The sequence below is a fragment of the Ascaphus truei genome, chromosome 8 (assembly GCF_040206685.1).
Source record: "Ascaphus truei isolate aAscTru1 chromosome 8, aAscTru1.hap1, whole genome shotgun sequence".
NCBI classification, from domain to species: domain Eukaryota; kingdom Metazoa; phylum Chordata; class Amphibia; order Anura; family Ascaphidae; genus Ascaphus; species Ascaphus truei.
Genome location: NC_134490.1, coordinates 71,533,880 through 71,547,246, shown reverse-complemented (window position 1 = coordinate 71,547,246; position 13,367 = coordinate 71,533,880). Strand labels below are relative to the sequence as shown.

General features: G+C 44.9%; 1 protein-coding gene across 3 annotated transcripts; it reads right to left on the bottom strand.

Annotated features, from left to right (window-relative positions):
- Positions 1-108: 108 nt before the first annotated feature.
- Positions 109-10,070, bottom strand: LOC142501947 (uncharacterized). Of its 3 annotated transcripts, none has more exons than XM_075612575.1 (8): positions 4,919-10,070; positions 4,561-4,622; positions 4,283-4,341; positions 4,119-4,192; positions 3,328-3,400; positions 2,942-3,035; positions 2,552-2,606; positions 109-1,355 (listed from the first exon to the last, which is right to left on the bottom strand). In XM_075612575.1, the coding sequence occupies exon 1, from the start codon at positions 9,675-9,677 to the stop codon at positions 5,790-5,792; it is 3,888 nt and encodes a 1,295-aa protein (XP_075468690.1). In that variant the 5' UTR covers positions 9,678-10,070; the 3' UTR covers positions 109-1,355; positions 2,552-2,606; positions 2,942-3,035; positions 3,328-3,400; positions 4,119-4,192; positions 4,283-4,341; positions 4,561-4,622; positions 4,919-5,789. The 3 variants fall into 3 exon arrangements, with proteins under 3 accessions (XP_075468690.1, XP_075468691.1, XP_075468692.1); XM_075612576.1 differs by having other exon boundaries at positions 2,942-3,032; XM_075612577.1 differs by lacking the exon at positions 4,283-4,341.
- Positions 10,071-13,367: the final 3,297 nt, after the last annotated feature.

Here is a 13,367-nt window from a genome sequence, read left to right as displayed (position 1 = left end):
GAGCATGCCACCTCTATCCAGTGCGAGACTGGGCTTTGAGGTGGGACATCTGCAGGAGTCAACACCACCAGTGCTGCAGTGCATCACTGGAGCAGCTAAACTATCAAATCATTAGTTTTTCATCATCCTGGGGTCCTGGAACACCGTAAAGTATCTTTACTAAAGTGCATCAACATTATAATGGGGCAGCGCTGCATTTGACCCATGGGGAGGGAGTACCTGCAGCCCTTGGACTTTGGGGGATTTAGGGGAGTTGGGACGAAGCGCCACACAGGCGTGAAACACGTAATAGGAGGTTTTTTGCACCCATCCCTGTTTGCAACATGATATGTTAATAAAGGAATCTTTTATTATACCGCTGCTGCCTTATGGAATTCTGCTTCTCTGCTGTGCTCTGCATCTCTACATCTGTGGCTACCTGAGGTGTAATCTAACTTTCCAGAAGCACGCCATTTGGAAGATACTACAGGCATGGTTCACGTGAGTTTATGTACTTTATGCTGTACATGGAGGTATATGTTTGGTGCACTTAGGTGATTGCATATTTAGTCCAAATAGGGAGTGCAGATGGAGGGGTTGGTATATATCTCCATCCACTATACATCCCAGGACATTAATTATAGGTTTTGCTCATACACCCACCAATATACCTACCTACTCACGTCACTAACATCCAGCCAATTATCCATCTTCAATCAAGAATTATTTTTACATCTACATTTTGAAATATCTATGGACATTAGAGCACTATTATTGAACTGTGTTCATTATACCCCACTACCATATTTAGGGGAGTTATCTAATTCTGGATTATATGTGCATTGCATATGTTCAAAATCTGCATGTGTGGATTTGATTACCAATATATTTTCTACTGTATATTATTGTTGCTATTAGAAAATATGTTAGCATACATCATTGTGTGTGTTTCTAATGGTATGTTTCCAGTTGGGCCTATTCCCACCACTGTGAGGATCCCTCTTGGCGCTGAACAAATACGTTCCAGGTGCACCCCAGGTTTCCAACTGTGACGTCTCTGGCCCCCTGTGAACATACAGGTACACGCATCACACTCATGGTAACATACGTATCTACATGCACCACACCAATCTGCGATTGGGAGAGGGGGTACAAGTGTTTACGTGTCACACTCGGTATTAATATTGGATAAATTATGACATTAAATATTACTTACTTCTTTCCATACACATTCTCATTCTCTTGGATTTTGTACTGTACTTAATTTGCCATTTAGAGAGGGTGAGAGCATAACAAACTATTGACTGTTATTACATTATGCACGCAGTTCAATAAGTTTGCACTACCCCCCCCCCCCTTACCGTTCTGATGAATCTCTGAAAGACAAAATTATTTCACCAGGATTACATGATGGAAGGCCTTCAGTGTGTCTCACTAAAGTATATACTATATTCTACTATAACGTTACAGTATATACTGTACAGTAACTGTGTGTTGAATTAGTCAAGGGAGGGCATTAGGCACTGGTAGGGTTGGAGGACATTACATAATGGATAAAATATGCTTGCAACTTCTACATATGTCTGTCAGTGGCTGCGTGTGTATCAGTGGCTGTGTGTTTGTGTCTGTGCAGGCCCTAAAGGCCAGTATAGGCGATAACATTTTTAGTGGGTCACGAAGGAGACGTTCAAAAATAACCGGGTCATTGAAAAAAATACGTTTGGGAAACCCTGGTTTACAGCATGATTAGGGTGGCCACATTTTGACACTTAAAAGATGGGACACTTCAAAAATAAATATTAATACAACACATCACATTACTAAAAAATGAATATTATAATGGACATACCAAAAAAAGGAATATTATAATGATCTTTATCTAATAAAGTCACCATTGATGCTTTATTAGATGCTATATTATTCATTCTACCTCTTCCCATTAAATCTCTACTTTCTTCCCCCTCAGGGCCGCCAACAGAAATCATGCATAACCCCCACAAAAATTTGTGTGGGTGCGTTACACTGCGTGTGCGTTACAATGCGTGTGTGCGCGCGTCACTGTGTGTCGCTTCGAGATCACCCATCTCCTGAATACTCCCCCTGAGCTAATACACGTCGAAAGATGGGAGAGGGGCGACAGATCACCGGGTGCTATGTGGTGGGAAAGGGTGGGCAGAGACAAAGAGTGCCTTCAACTGCCAGCTCTTATCTTCCACCTTCCAGTAGGGTGACCAAATTTTTAATTTGAAACAGCCAGGACACCGTCAAAAATTTGTTCTCAAACAAATGACCTCACGTGACGCCGCCGTTGCCATGCCAACGAGACGTACGGCAAACAGTGTTGCATCACGTGATACCCCTGCAGTGTGTGTGTGTGTATAGAGGTGGGTGCCGCAGTTTGCGATTGTGTGTATTGAGGTGGGGCCTTTGCATGGGACCATCAACTTGTACATTACAGCCGGGGCATCAAGTTTATGTGGGCGGAAAAAAAAACACAAAAACAAACACAATAAAAACAGGTAGTGTACCTCATTCCCGCAATGTTATATGTTGTAGGGGAGGTGTTCCCTACCTGTCTTCTGGGGATAGTTGGGATTCCTATGTCTCCCTTGGGAAGATTGTCAGATCTGGAAGAAAGCAGTATAGGTATATTTAGTTCAGTGTATTTATAGGGCACTTAATATATACCGGGTACATTAAAATATCCAGAGTGAGGGTGGGTGAGGCAGAGAGTTTTGTTGGGTGAGGCAGAGAGTGAGGGTGGGTGAGGCAGAGAGTAAGGGTGGACTGCAGGAACCATGGGGAGTGCAGGAGGCGGCCTAGTGAGGCTGATGGAGTGCAGGGGGCAGCATGGTGAGGCAGATGGGCTGCAGGGGGGCGCTAGAGAAAGATGGAGCACTTTGATGTAAACCGTCAAATAAAATGTCGAAGGCCATCGAAAAAGAATGTTTGCAGTACTTACCAGATAAATCTGTGCCTGCAATTCACAACTATCGGCCTGTGAGCGTCTGTAAACCAGCGCTCCTGGTGTGTGTCTGAAGGTTAGGGACTTCCTCCTCATATGAAAAATAAGAAAATAAATAGTTAGAACATACCCACAATATAGGGATGAGAGAAAGGATTGTCAACGACAATTGCGTTTCGGAATCTTTATTTTTACGTTTTAGGGTACCGGGATGAATGTTTTTAGGTGGTCTGGCAAAAGTCTTCCTCGTGGCAAACACCACGTATATGTTTGAGCGAACATATGTCAATATATGTGTTATTGTGTTTTTTAAAACAGTTGACCAAAAAAATAGGATGAGAAAATAGCTTTTAAACTTATTTTTTATTATTCTCTGTACTAACCTTTGGTAAACTGGTATTCTGGCAAAAGTCATCCTCGTGGCAGACAACACAGTGTCCATTGTGAGTGCACACACTGCATGAAAAAGGGTGCACAAACTCAAATATGAAGTTCAAAACTTAATTTTAAATGCGATATATTTGCACCAAAAATAAATCAAAGTTCTGCCCCTGGGATTACAGTGATATGAAAGAGGGAGAGGGCGAAAATGAGAAAGGGAGAGAGAAAAAGTGGGAGAAGGAGCGGTACAAGGAGAGGGAGAGAAGAAGACTCATACAGAGCAGACTGAGCAGCTACAGACAGTCTGACACACTGTCCTCTTCGTGGCAGTCAATGTCACGGGTCTGTACCATCACTGCCATCCCATGGAAAAATGCACGCACCCACTCTGCCCGGCATCCGTCCTATCCCCTGTGCTCATGCCTCAAAAGAGACAATCACCTGCACCCTTATTGCCTGGTGGTGTGCGATGCACTCGGCGCTCCCCCTGGCCCTCACCCATCACCTCATAACCAACGCCAGCACCTAGTCCCCCCATCCTCCCCAGCATTCTATAATTGGTTGAATGGGGGATTGGTTGAAGGAGTATGGCAGGGCCGGTGCTTTGGTAGAATTCAATCATGGCCGCAGGGGATTGGTTGAAGGATGTCAAGGGTGCTATGCAATGCCCCACCCTTATATTCAACAAATGCCCTGCGGCACAGCCGGCATTCTGGCAAAGCCCCGGCCCTGCCATACTCCAGCCAATTCTATGCATCCCATTTCCATTTTTTTCAAACATTGAAATACTCACCAGCTCCCGAGTCAGTCTTTGCGCCAACGCTGACTCATGCACCGGCGACATTCAAACGCCAGCTACGCATCTAACTGGACAAGGGAGAAAAACGGACACATTTCCGGGACAGGACTACAAAAAAAAGTCCATCATGGCGAAACAGGCAAGTTGTGTCACCCTACCTTCCAGCGGAGACGTCACATTCGTTTCAGTTTGTCTCTACATTGCTGATTTGTCCCATCTAGAATTTTGTACATGTCACTAAATAAGTAATGCTTCAAAAATTGCATTTCAACGTAGCCACACAAACAAATTAATTTAATTAATTCCAATTTAAACACACACACACCACAGCGACGTGTGTGTATGGGGAGGCAGACGCCATTGCACAAAGCCCCACCGCGAACATCCTCAATCCAATCCCATGTGGTTCATTAATTATTCAATATAAAATACTCACATGCTGGTGGCGCATTTTCCTCACCGCCACCACATCCTCCTCGCCTCAACTCCGCTCTGCACCTAAAAACCGGGACCATGCCCGAAAACAGGGACATTTTCGGCACAGACCAGCAACAGTCCCGGCAAAACCCGCACGTCTGTTTACACAACGCATGATCAAAAGTACTCAACTCAATGGCTAGAGTCACTCATGTAGTGTAATTGGCGACTCACTGTCGTATGACTAGATGTTTTACAGTACACAAGGTTTGGAGGGTCAAAGGGTTTTGGTGGAAACGTGCGTGACATGGGTAACAGTACATACTGTAGTTTTAGTAAGTTAATTGTTTAGCATGGATTCAAGCACTGCATCTTACCTGCAAGTATTGTAGAACGTGTAACCACTGACGGGTGGGGTGAGTTGGGAGGAAGGTTCATGCAGGTTGTATTTGCCCAGCTCCAGACAGGCCGAATATAAAACAGACATGGGAAATATATAAGGATTATCTAATTCGAATCTTTTAGACCCACAATTCCATCTGGAGGAACCTTTGGTTAAAAAAGTATATCTTACCTTTTCTCCATGTCTATTAAAATTTCTTTTTGTTTGTATGTCTTCCATTAGGGATGGGTACACAATTATAGAAAAACTAACATTACCTTGGGAACGTTATTAAACCTTGCCTTTGACTCTGCTTTAGTAATTTATGTCACACACACACACACTTGTACACACACAGACACACACACACACACACACACACTTGTACACACACACACACACACACTTGTACACACACACACACACACTTGTACACACACACACACACACACACACACACACACACACACACACACACACACACACACACACTTCTTATCACCCGCTGGAGCTGAGATAACCTGCGGCTGCACAACTCTGGTTATTGGCCATGTTCTTGATTTTTTTTTTTTTTACGTGTTTTGTCAACATTTTCTATTATACTCTTCATGCAACAAAATTATCAAACGGCAAAGCAACAGCACGCATAAAAAAACTACAGCAACAATGAGGCCCTACTCAAGTTTTTGGATGTTAATCAACATTGATGCATAATTCAAACGACGAAACAAAGAACTCAAGTCAACATGCTCTATCTCAAGTTTAGGGAAGTTATTGCATGCTGACAGGAAACTTCACAACCAAATGTTTAAAAAAAAAACAAGGGTACGCACAACATGCGTCTGCCTAGTTCTGTACCGCAAAAATCAATGCAAAATATCAGACTTCAGATAAAATGCAATGGAGGCACGCTCTTTCCAGGGAGTTTTGAACAGCGTTTTAGACTGGTTATCGTAATATAACCGTGAGCCTTTGAAAACAACAGAACTGAGAAAATGATTTGTTCTGTGATGCACAGTTCCTACAAAATCAAACTTGGTGCCAAAAAATTCCAAATGTTCAGGCAAAAAGTCTTCCAATGAGCACAAATCTCCAGTCTGTAAAATTAAAAATGGTGGAATTTCAGAAATGATTTCACGGTGGGAGTAACTCCTTATCCCTGGGCAGCTTCCAGTTAAGTCAACGATAGTGTCACCACATGTACTTAATTCGGGAAAAAAATAGCGGCAATCTGATGAATAAGGTTCTGCCCACTGCTGCACAGCGTTTTCTAAAGTGCCTTGGAATGAATTGGTGACCAGACGATTGAATGCTATACCCTTTTCAATGTTTTCCGATTCAAAAAATTTGCACTCAGAATTTGTGCAAATGCTGCAAACTTTAGTCAGAACTAAATCTTGGAAAAACAAAGTGAAATTGTTGTCCAAATCGCCCCACACGTCAATCACATTTCCTGCAGGTTTTTTTCCTATGTGATTCAACCAGCACATTTTGGCCTCACTGAATCTCCCAAAAATTGACAGAGATAAAACTTCTCCCATTTTTTCCACAGACTTATGTGCATGTGATAAAAAGTAGCGTTGTAAGGCCATCGATGAGTCAATATTAAGCACATGAAATGGGGTAATGCAAGCGTCAATACTGCAAGTATTTTGCATCACTACAGTGTTGCCATCAGCTGTAAATATCCCCCCTTGAGGAAATAGCTGCAAATCTAGTGTAGGGCAGCAGGGCACAGGATTGTTTAATTTTTGGGCGGCAGGCTCATCACTGCAAAATTTGCAAACCCAAGGGTAGTTCAAGTCAACCCAAACAGGATCGTACGTAGGAGGCACATCCGTGCATTCAGGGTGGTACCAATCATCACACATATGACAGTTAATCATTTTTAACAAACCCGTATCAGGTTGTTTGCAAACGCAGTAAAGTGCAACCCGAACTGAACTATGTTGTGAGATCCTTTCAAAATTTTTTGAGGACGGAAAAATCATAAAATGTAAGTTCCTAAAGCATTGAATGGCATATTCTGAGAATTTTTGCCCTAGGTTATACACTTTGGAACTTGGATCAGCCCCTCTGCACAAATCAACCGCACATGCTACAGCTATTAGTGCCTGTTCACGAGGACAGTTAGATTCAGTAGTGGGCCAGGCAATAAATTCAATGCACGAAGCAGGCGATTCAGGAAAGGTTAACAAGGAAGCAGCCCTGGAGTACAAACTCATAAACCGATTACCAGGTTTGTCACTATCAGCCACATCTAGCTTTTTGCCACAGTACAAACTGATAGTGTTGGCTCCACTGGTCTTAACAGTAACATACGTGTTTTCAAACGGTATAATCTGCACAACTGGTTCTCTGCTACTTGTAAAAAGCGTACGTTTGAAAGCCATGCGAGGGTCCTGCGGATGACTGCGACCGTGCCCAAGTTTAATCAATTGTGCTGCTTTAACAATTACAGTTTCAATAATAGATGAACCCACTCGCAATGAATTTTCTTCAACTTCCGTTAGCTTCAGATGGGACAAATTCTTCTTTCGCCTGAATGATCGTTGAGAAGCAGTTAATCCTTTGACGTTTCCAACAATTTTCCGTTGCCTTCTAAAGAAAATGTTGCTTAAATCAGGTTTTGTTTGCACTGCAGAAGGTGAAACTTGTTTTTTTTCAAACAATGCATGTTCTTTGGATGTCTGCTCACTTTCCATAAAATTTTGAATCCCACATTCGTCATTAACAACCACAGCTTCACTTGGTTTCTGTGTTTTGGATGGAAAGCCTTCTTCATTCCAGCTCAAGTAAATCTGCTGCATAAAAGCCAGCTTCAGATTAAAATCTTCGTTGCCGAGTTTGCTTGCCAAGTCACAAATACGCTTGCACACAGTATACATTGTGGAATACTTTTCCGAAACGGTCAATGGGGGTTTTGTGTTGACCTTTTTAACAGAAGTCACAATGATGTTTTCCTTTGCAGGTTTTAAAATACTAGGAAAAATGGTGGTTGAAACATTTTGCCTTTTGAAACGATCTGAAACAACATCCACATCAATAAGCGTCAATTTAAGGTAATCCCTGGCAGCAAACATATGCTTGCAGGGAAGATTCATTTGACTGAAAAATTCACAGCAACAAATAGAGAAACAATCGCCTGTTACATAATGATCAACAGAGCCAAACGTAACCCTGGCACCATTACCATCCACACACACCGAAAAAAGTGACTGTTTTTCTCGAAAAACATGATACTGTTGCAAAATGTGCCGAGAGGCAAACTCTGAAAAAATTTTCTTTACAAGGTCAACAAGCGCATCGGCACCCTCTTCTACAATAATCGTTTTGCACTTGCTTAAATACTCACGATGGTCCACATTGAACTTATGCAAGCTACAAAAAGTAAACAAGCCTTTCACACATTCGAACATGCACGAGTATTTGCGTACCACATCTTTTATGTGCTTGTTTTGCGCTTCAATTCGGTTGGTATCATTCACCTTAAAAGTTTTTAAATTTTTGCGAAAACAGTATGCCCACATTTTCCGACAACTGTACCAATTTTTGGTGAAACGGCTTTTGAAGTCTGCGGGTACCAAGTCATCCGACAACAAGTTGCACCAAACGTTATCAAACAAACTGGAATCATGGGTAAACAAGAGAATTTTCAGGCATTTCAGAATGCGTGTTTTCAAAGACTCAATGGTAACGTCCGCCATGCCGAGCGCTGACAACTCCATACGATTAAGATGCAATCCTTTAAGCAGCAAATTAAAGTTTCGCTCAACGTGCACTTGGCACAAAAGGACTTCAGCATTAGAAAATGTTTTGTGTGTACAATCAACCGACTCAAAATCTTTATCTAGAAGAACAACGGTAGTTTTGCCAACAACTGAAGAATTAGAGTTTAGAAATGCCTCAAAACATAATCTGACATTTTCTTGTGTTTCCATACTTAGAAAACACCACGCAACAACCCTACTAATGCCATTACCATCCAGCACAGTAAATAGGTATAAAACGTAACCAGAGTCATTCAGCCTATACGTGCCATCAAGCTCCACAAGTTCAGGAAACTGACAATACCAATTTCGCATTTCACCAGATTGATAGAAAATCACATCAACCAAGTTAGTAGCATCATCGGTTATGATTTGCAGATAAGCATCAGGATCCTTCAGACGAGCGTTGTCAAGAAAAGCTACCACTTTTTCTACCTGTGACAGTGTAACATCTTTGCGTTTCTTGGCAATGCAATTTGAAATGTCGCGCGATGTTGCATGTTTGCCAAATATAGTACGCACCTGTTCTGCGACTAACTTCTGATTAGCGCGCAAGGCAGAGGCATTACACACGAATTTTTCAGCTTCGACGGTCAGCCGCCTTTGCTCCGGATAAAACGAAAACACAGATTGTGAAACTTCATGATTGTGTTCAAAGCAAGCTTTTTTTATAGACAGGTTATCTAATACCTTGTTGTATACAACCACAATTTCACTCTTACATCCTAGGCCAAAATAACTTTGGTTGGGTCGCAATCCTTTTCCCGTCTGTCGTGATTTAATACCATTTTTACATCGGTAATGAATTTTTGTATAAACAAGACGATTGTCACTTCTTTGAAATTTCAAGCTTGAATGGATAGAAAACAGCTGATGGGTGCGCTGACACAATGATTCCAAAGTCTCTTTGAGCCTATCGTAAGATTCAAAACAACGGCCAACAGAAAACTCCAGGCAAGATTCTGTCAAGTTCACATTTGACATGGCAAAAAAATTTACACGCAAAGCGCGTGACCTTCCTTATTCAGTGCTGCAAACAGAAGAACGCTAAAAATGTGTATTTTTATCTTCGAGACACGTTTCACAAACAGTCAGTATCCAGTTATAGTCTTTGATACTGTGTGATGCAGCCACCTCCTGCTCTGCCTCCCGCAGCCGCCTTCTCGCTGCCTCACGCACCTTCTTCTAGCCGCCTCCGCAGCCTTCTCACTGCCTCACGCAGCCGCCTTCTAGCCGCCTCCGCAGCCTTCTTCTCACTGCCTCAAGCAGCCGCCTTCTCTCTGCCTCCGCAGCCTTCTTCTCTCTGCCTCAAGCAGCCGCCTTCTCTCTGCCTCCGCAGCCTTCTTCTCACTGCCTCAAGCAGCCGCCTTCTAGCCGCCTCCGCAGCCTTCTTCTCACTGCCTCAAGCAGCCGCCTTCTAGCCGCCTCCGCAGCCTTCTCACTGCCTCAAGCAGCCGCCTTCTCACTGCCTCAAGCAGCCGCCTTTTCTCTGCCTCCGCAGCCTTCTTCTCACTGCCTCAAGCAGCCGCCTTCTAGCCGCCTCCGCAGCCTTCTCACTGCCTCAAGCAGCCGCCTTCTCTCTGCCTCAAGCAGCCGCCTTCTCTCTGCCTCCGCAGCCTTCTTCTCACTGCCTCAAGCAGCCGCCTTTTCTCTGCCTCCGCAGCCTTCTTCTCACTGCCTCAAGCAGCCGCCTTCTAGCCGCCTCCGCAGCCTTCTCACTGCCTCAAGCAGCCGCCTTCTCTCTGCCTCAAGCAGCCGCCTTCTCTCTGCCTCACGCAGCCTTCTTCTAGCCGCCTCCGCAGCCTTCTCTCTGCCTCAAGCAGCCGCCTTCTCTCTGCCTCAAGCAGCCGCCTTCTCTCTGCCTCAAGCAGCCGCCTTCTCTCTGCCTCAAGCAGCCGCCTTCTCTCTGCCTCAAGCAGCCGCCTTCTCTCTGCCTCAAGCAGCCGCCTTCTCTCTGCCTCAAGCAGCCGCCTTCTAGCCGCCTCCGCAGCCTTCTTCTCACTGCCTCAAGCAGCCGCCTTCTAGCCGCCTCCGCAGCCTTCTCACTGCCTCAAGCAGCCGCCTTCTCTCTGCCTCAAGCAGCCGCCTTCTCTCTGCCTCAAGCAGCCTTCTTCTCACTGCCTCCGCAGCCTTCTCACTGCCTCAAGCAGCCGCCTTCTCTCTGCCTCAAGCAGCCGCCTTCTCTCTGCCTCACGCAGCCTTCTTCTAGCCGCCTCCGCAGCCTTCTCACTGCCTCAAGCAGCCGCCTTCTCTCTGCCTCAAGCAGCCGCCTTCTCTCTGCCTCAAGCAGCCGCCTTCTCTCTGCCTCCGCAGCCTTCTTCTCACTGCCTCAAGCAGCCGCCTTCTAGCCGCCTCCGCAGCCTTCTCACTGCCTCAAGCAGCCGCCTTCTCTCTGCCTCACGCAGCCTTCTTCTCACTGCCTCAGCCGCCTTCTGGTTGCCTCCGCAGTCTCTCAGCCTCAGGCAGCCGCCTTTTCTCTCTGCCTCACGCAGCCGCCTTCTGCTGTCTGCCTCCTGCCGGCTCGTCGCCACCTGAGGTAGCCATATGGGGATGGGGAGATTAAAGTCAGATACAGGGGGGAGTGATTTGAGATGCCGGGGGAGGGTGGGTGTATGAGGATTTATATGGGTGATGGGGGAGTTATGAAGATAAGGGGTGCTGTGGGGGACATGATCAGATTTTTTTCCAATAAGTTTTTTTAGGCAGTAATACAGGAAATGTTTGACAAACAAATTTCACAGCCTAATACAATAAAAAAATTTGGGGGTAAAAGAAAGCCAACCGTGGCTGTTAAAATTGAGGTCCTCAAAGAGAGAAGACATGGAGGGTGTAGAGGGAGGGGAGAGGGGTGAAGAGGGGTGAAGGGTGTATCCACCCTGGGAGTTTGATTCCTATAACTGTCAATGTCTGAGCTAAAGCTCTAGAGTCTGGGGAACTATACTTTATCTCAAAGTTGATATTTGTGGGATTGATTCCTTCATCTTGTCAGGAGTATCCAAGGCTCCCATCTACTATATATTTCTGAAACCATTGTATGTTTCACTGTGTTCCCTGTCCCTAGCGGATATCTCATTGGTCCCTTGGCCCGCCCGCCCTCGCACACCTCTTATTGGCCTCACACACTCACCGCCCGCCCCTGCACACCTCTCACTCCCCCCCCCTGCACATGTTCCGTGCTGCTCACCCCCCCCCCCCCCTCCACATGTCCTCTGTCCGGCTCCGGTCCGAGGCTCCCATGAGGGAGCTGCTGTATGCTGTAAGGTAAGCAGCTCCCCCCCCCACACACACACACTTTCCTTCATCTCCAGCCTGATCCCTCCATCTGTCCCATCTCTATCTCTATACACACACACCATACTAGCTGAGAGCCCCAGCATTGCCATGGATGTTTGTGGTGTGTGTGTGGCATTTGGGTGGGGAGCGGTCCACGTGGGCCATGGCTGTGTGCGTTGGTAATGCTGCGGTGGCTGTACTGATTGTCTTTGTATCGGGGTGGTGATTTGGGAGGGTTTGGTGCTGATGTGGGTGTGGCGATGGGGGAGGTGCAAAGGTGCTGATGTGGGTGCTGATGGTGGCTGAGAATTGCAGTAACAGCGCACACCACCATCGCCCGCGTGGACCACACCCACACCCAAATGCCACCCCCACACCACAAACATCCCGGGCAACTCCAGGGCTCTCAGCTAGTATCTTATAAAATGTTAATAGACATGATGATTTTAATCGTGGAAACATAATTTTTTTGTTAAATCTGTATTGTGGGTGAATTTGGTCTTTGTAAAATGTATTCATCTATGGTGGCCTTTTTTAAATGAAATGTGGCAGTGGTCTTTGTTAAAACGTTTTGCGGGGCAGAGTAGTTTTATGTATTTATGGTGGATAGCTGTTTTGGTATTTTGTCAGGATGTAGAGTGACAGTGGGGTAATTTAGGGAAGGTAGGGGGTGAGTGAGGAGGGAGTAATAGTGAGACGCAGGGGAGAAATACATGTGAGGCGGCAGAGGGAGTAAGATGGAGGGGAGCGTAGTACATGGTTAGAGGTTGGGAAATAGAGGTGCTTGTGAGGTGTAAAATGAACCTAATATGTCAGCCAGATAGGGGTTCCCCGAGACTTTTCACAATTCTTCAAGCTTTCCTCCAAACAGACATGATTGGGACACACTGGCATACAGCAATGCTTAGCTGGTTCAATCCACCTGAAATTATGCATGTAGATATTATGATCAATGGTGTGCATCACATATATCTTAACACGTTATAGAATTGGTATACATAATTATGCATATAGTGGCAGTTATATCATCAGGATGCAAAAAACATATATCCAACAAGCACATATCACAGTCACAGCACTATACTGTATAAAGAAAAACCTGTGTGTGCCGAGCACGCGCATAGTAAGTGAAACTTCTTTGACTTTTGTCACAGAAATTGTATTTGTATTGGTGATGTTTTAATTAAAAATCAAAATACAATTTCCTTGACAAAACGCAAATACATTTGACTTATAATGCGCGTGCTCGGCACACATCCCATGTATTATTAGCTATTTGCACTGAGTGTGAATATGTGTGTGTGTGTGTTTGTGTGTGTATGTTTGTCAGTCAGTGTATGTGTAAGTCAGTCATTCAGTCAGTGTGTGTGGGGGTCAGTGTGTGTGTGTGTGTGTGTGTCA

Excerpts from the sequence above, each read along its gene's own strand:
- LOC142501947 (XM_075612575.1), bottom strand. The coding sequence starts at position 9,677 with ATGTCAAATGTGAACTTGACAGAATCTTGCCTGGAGTTTTCTGTTGGC.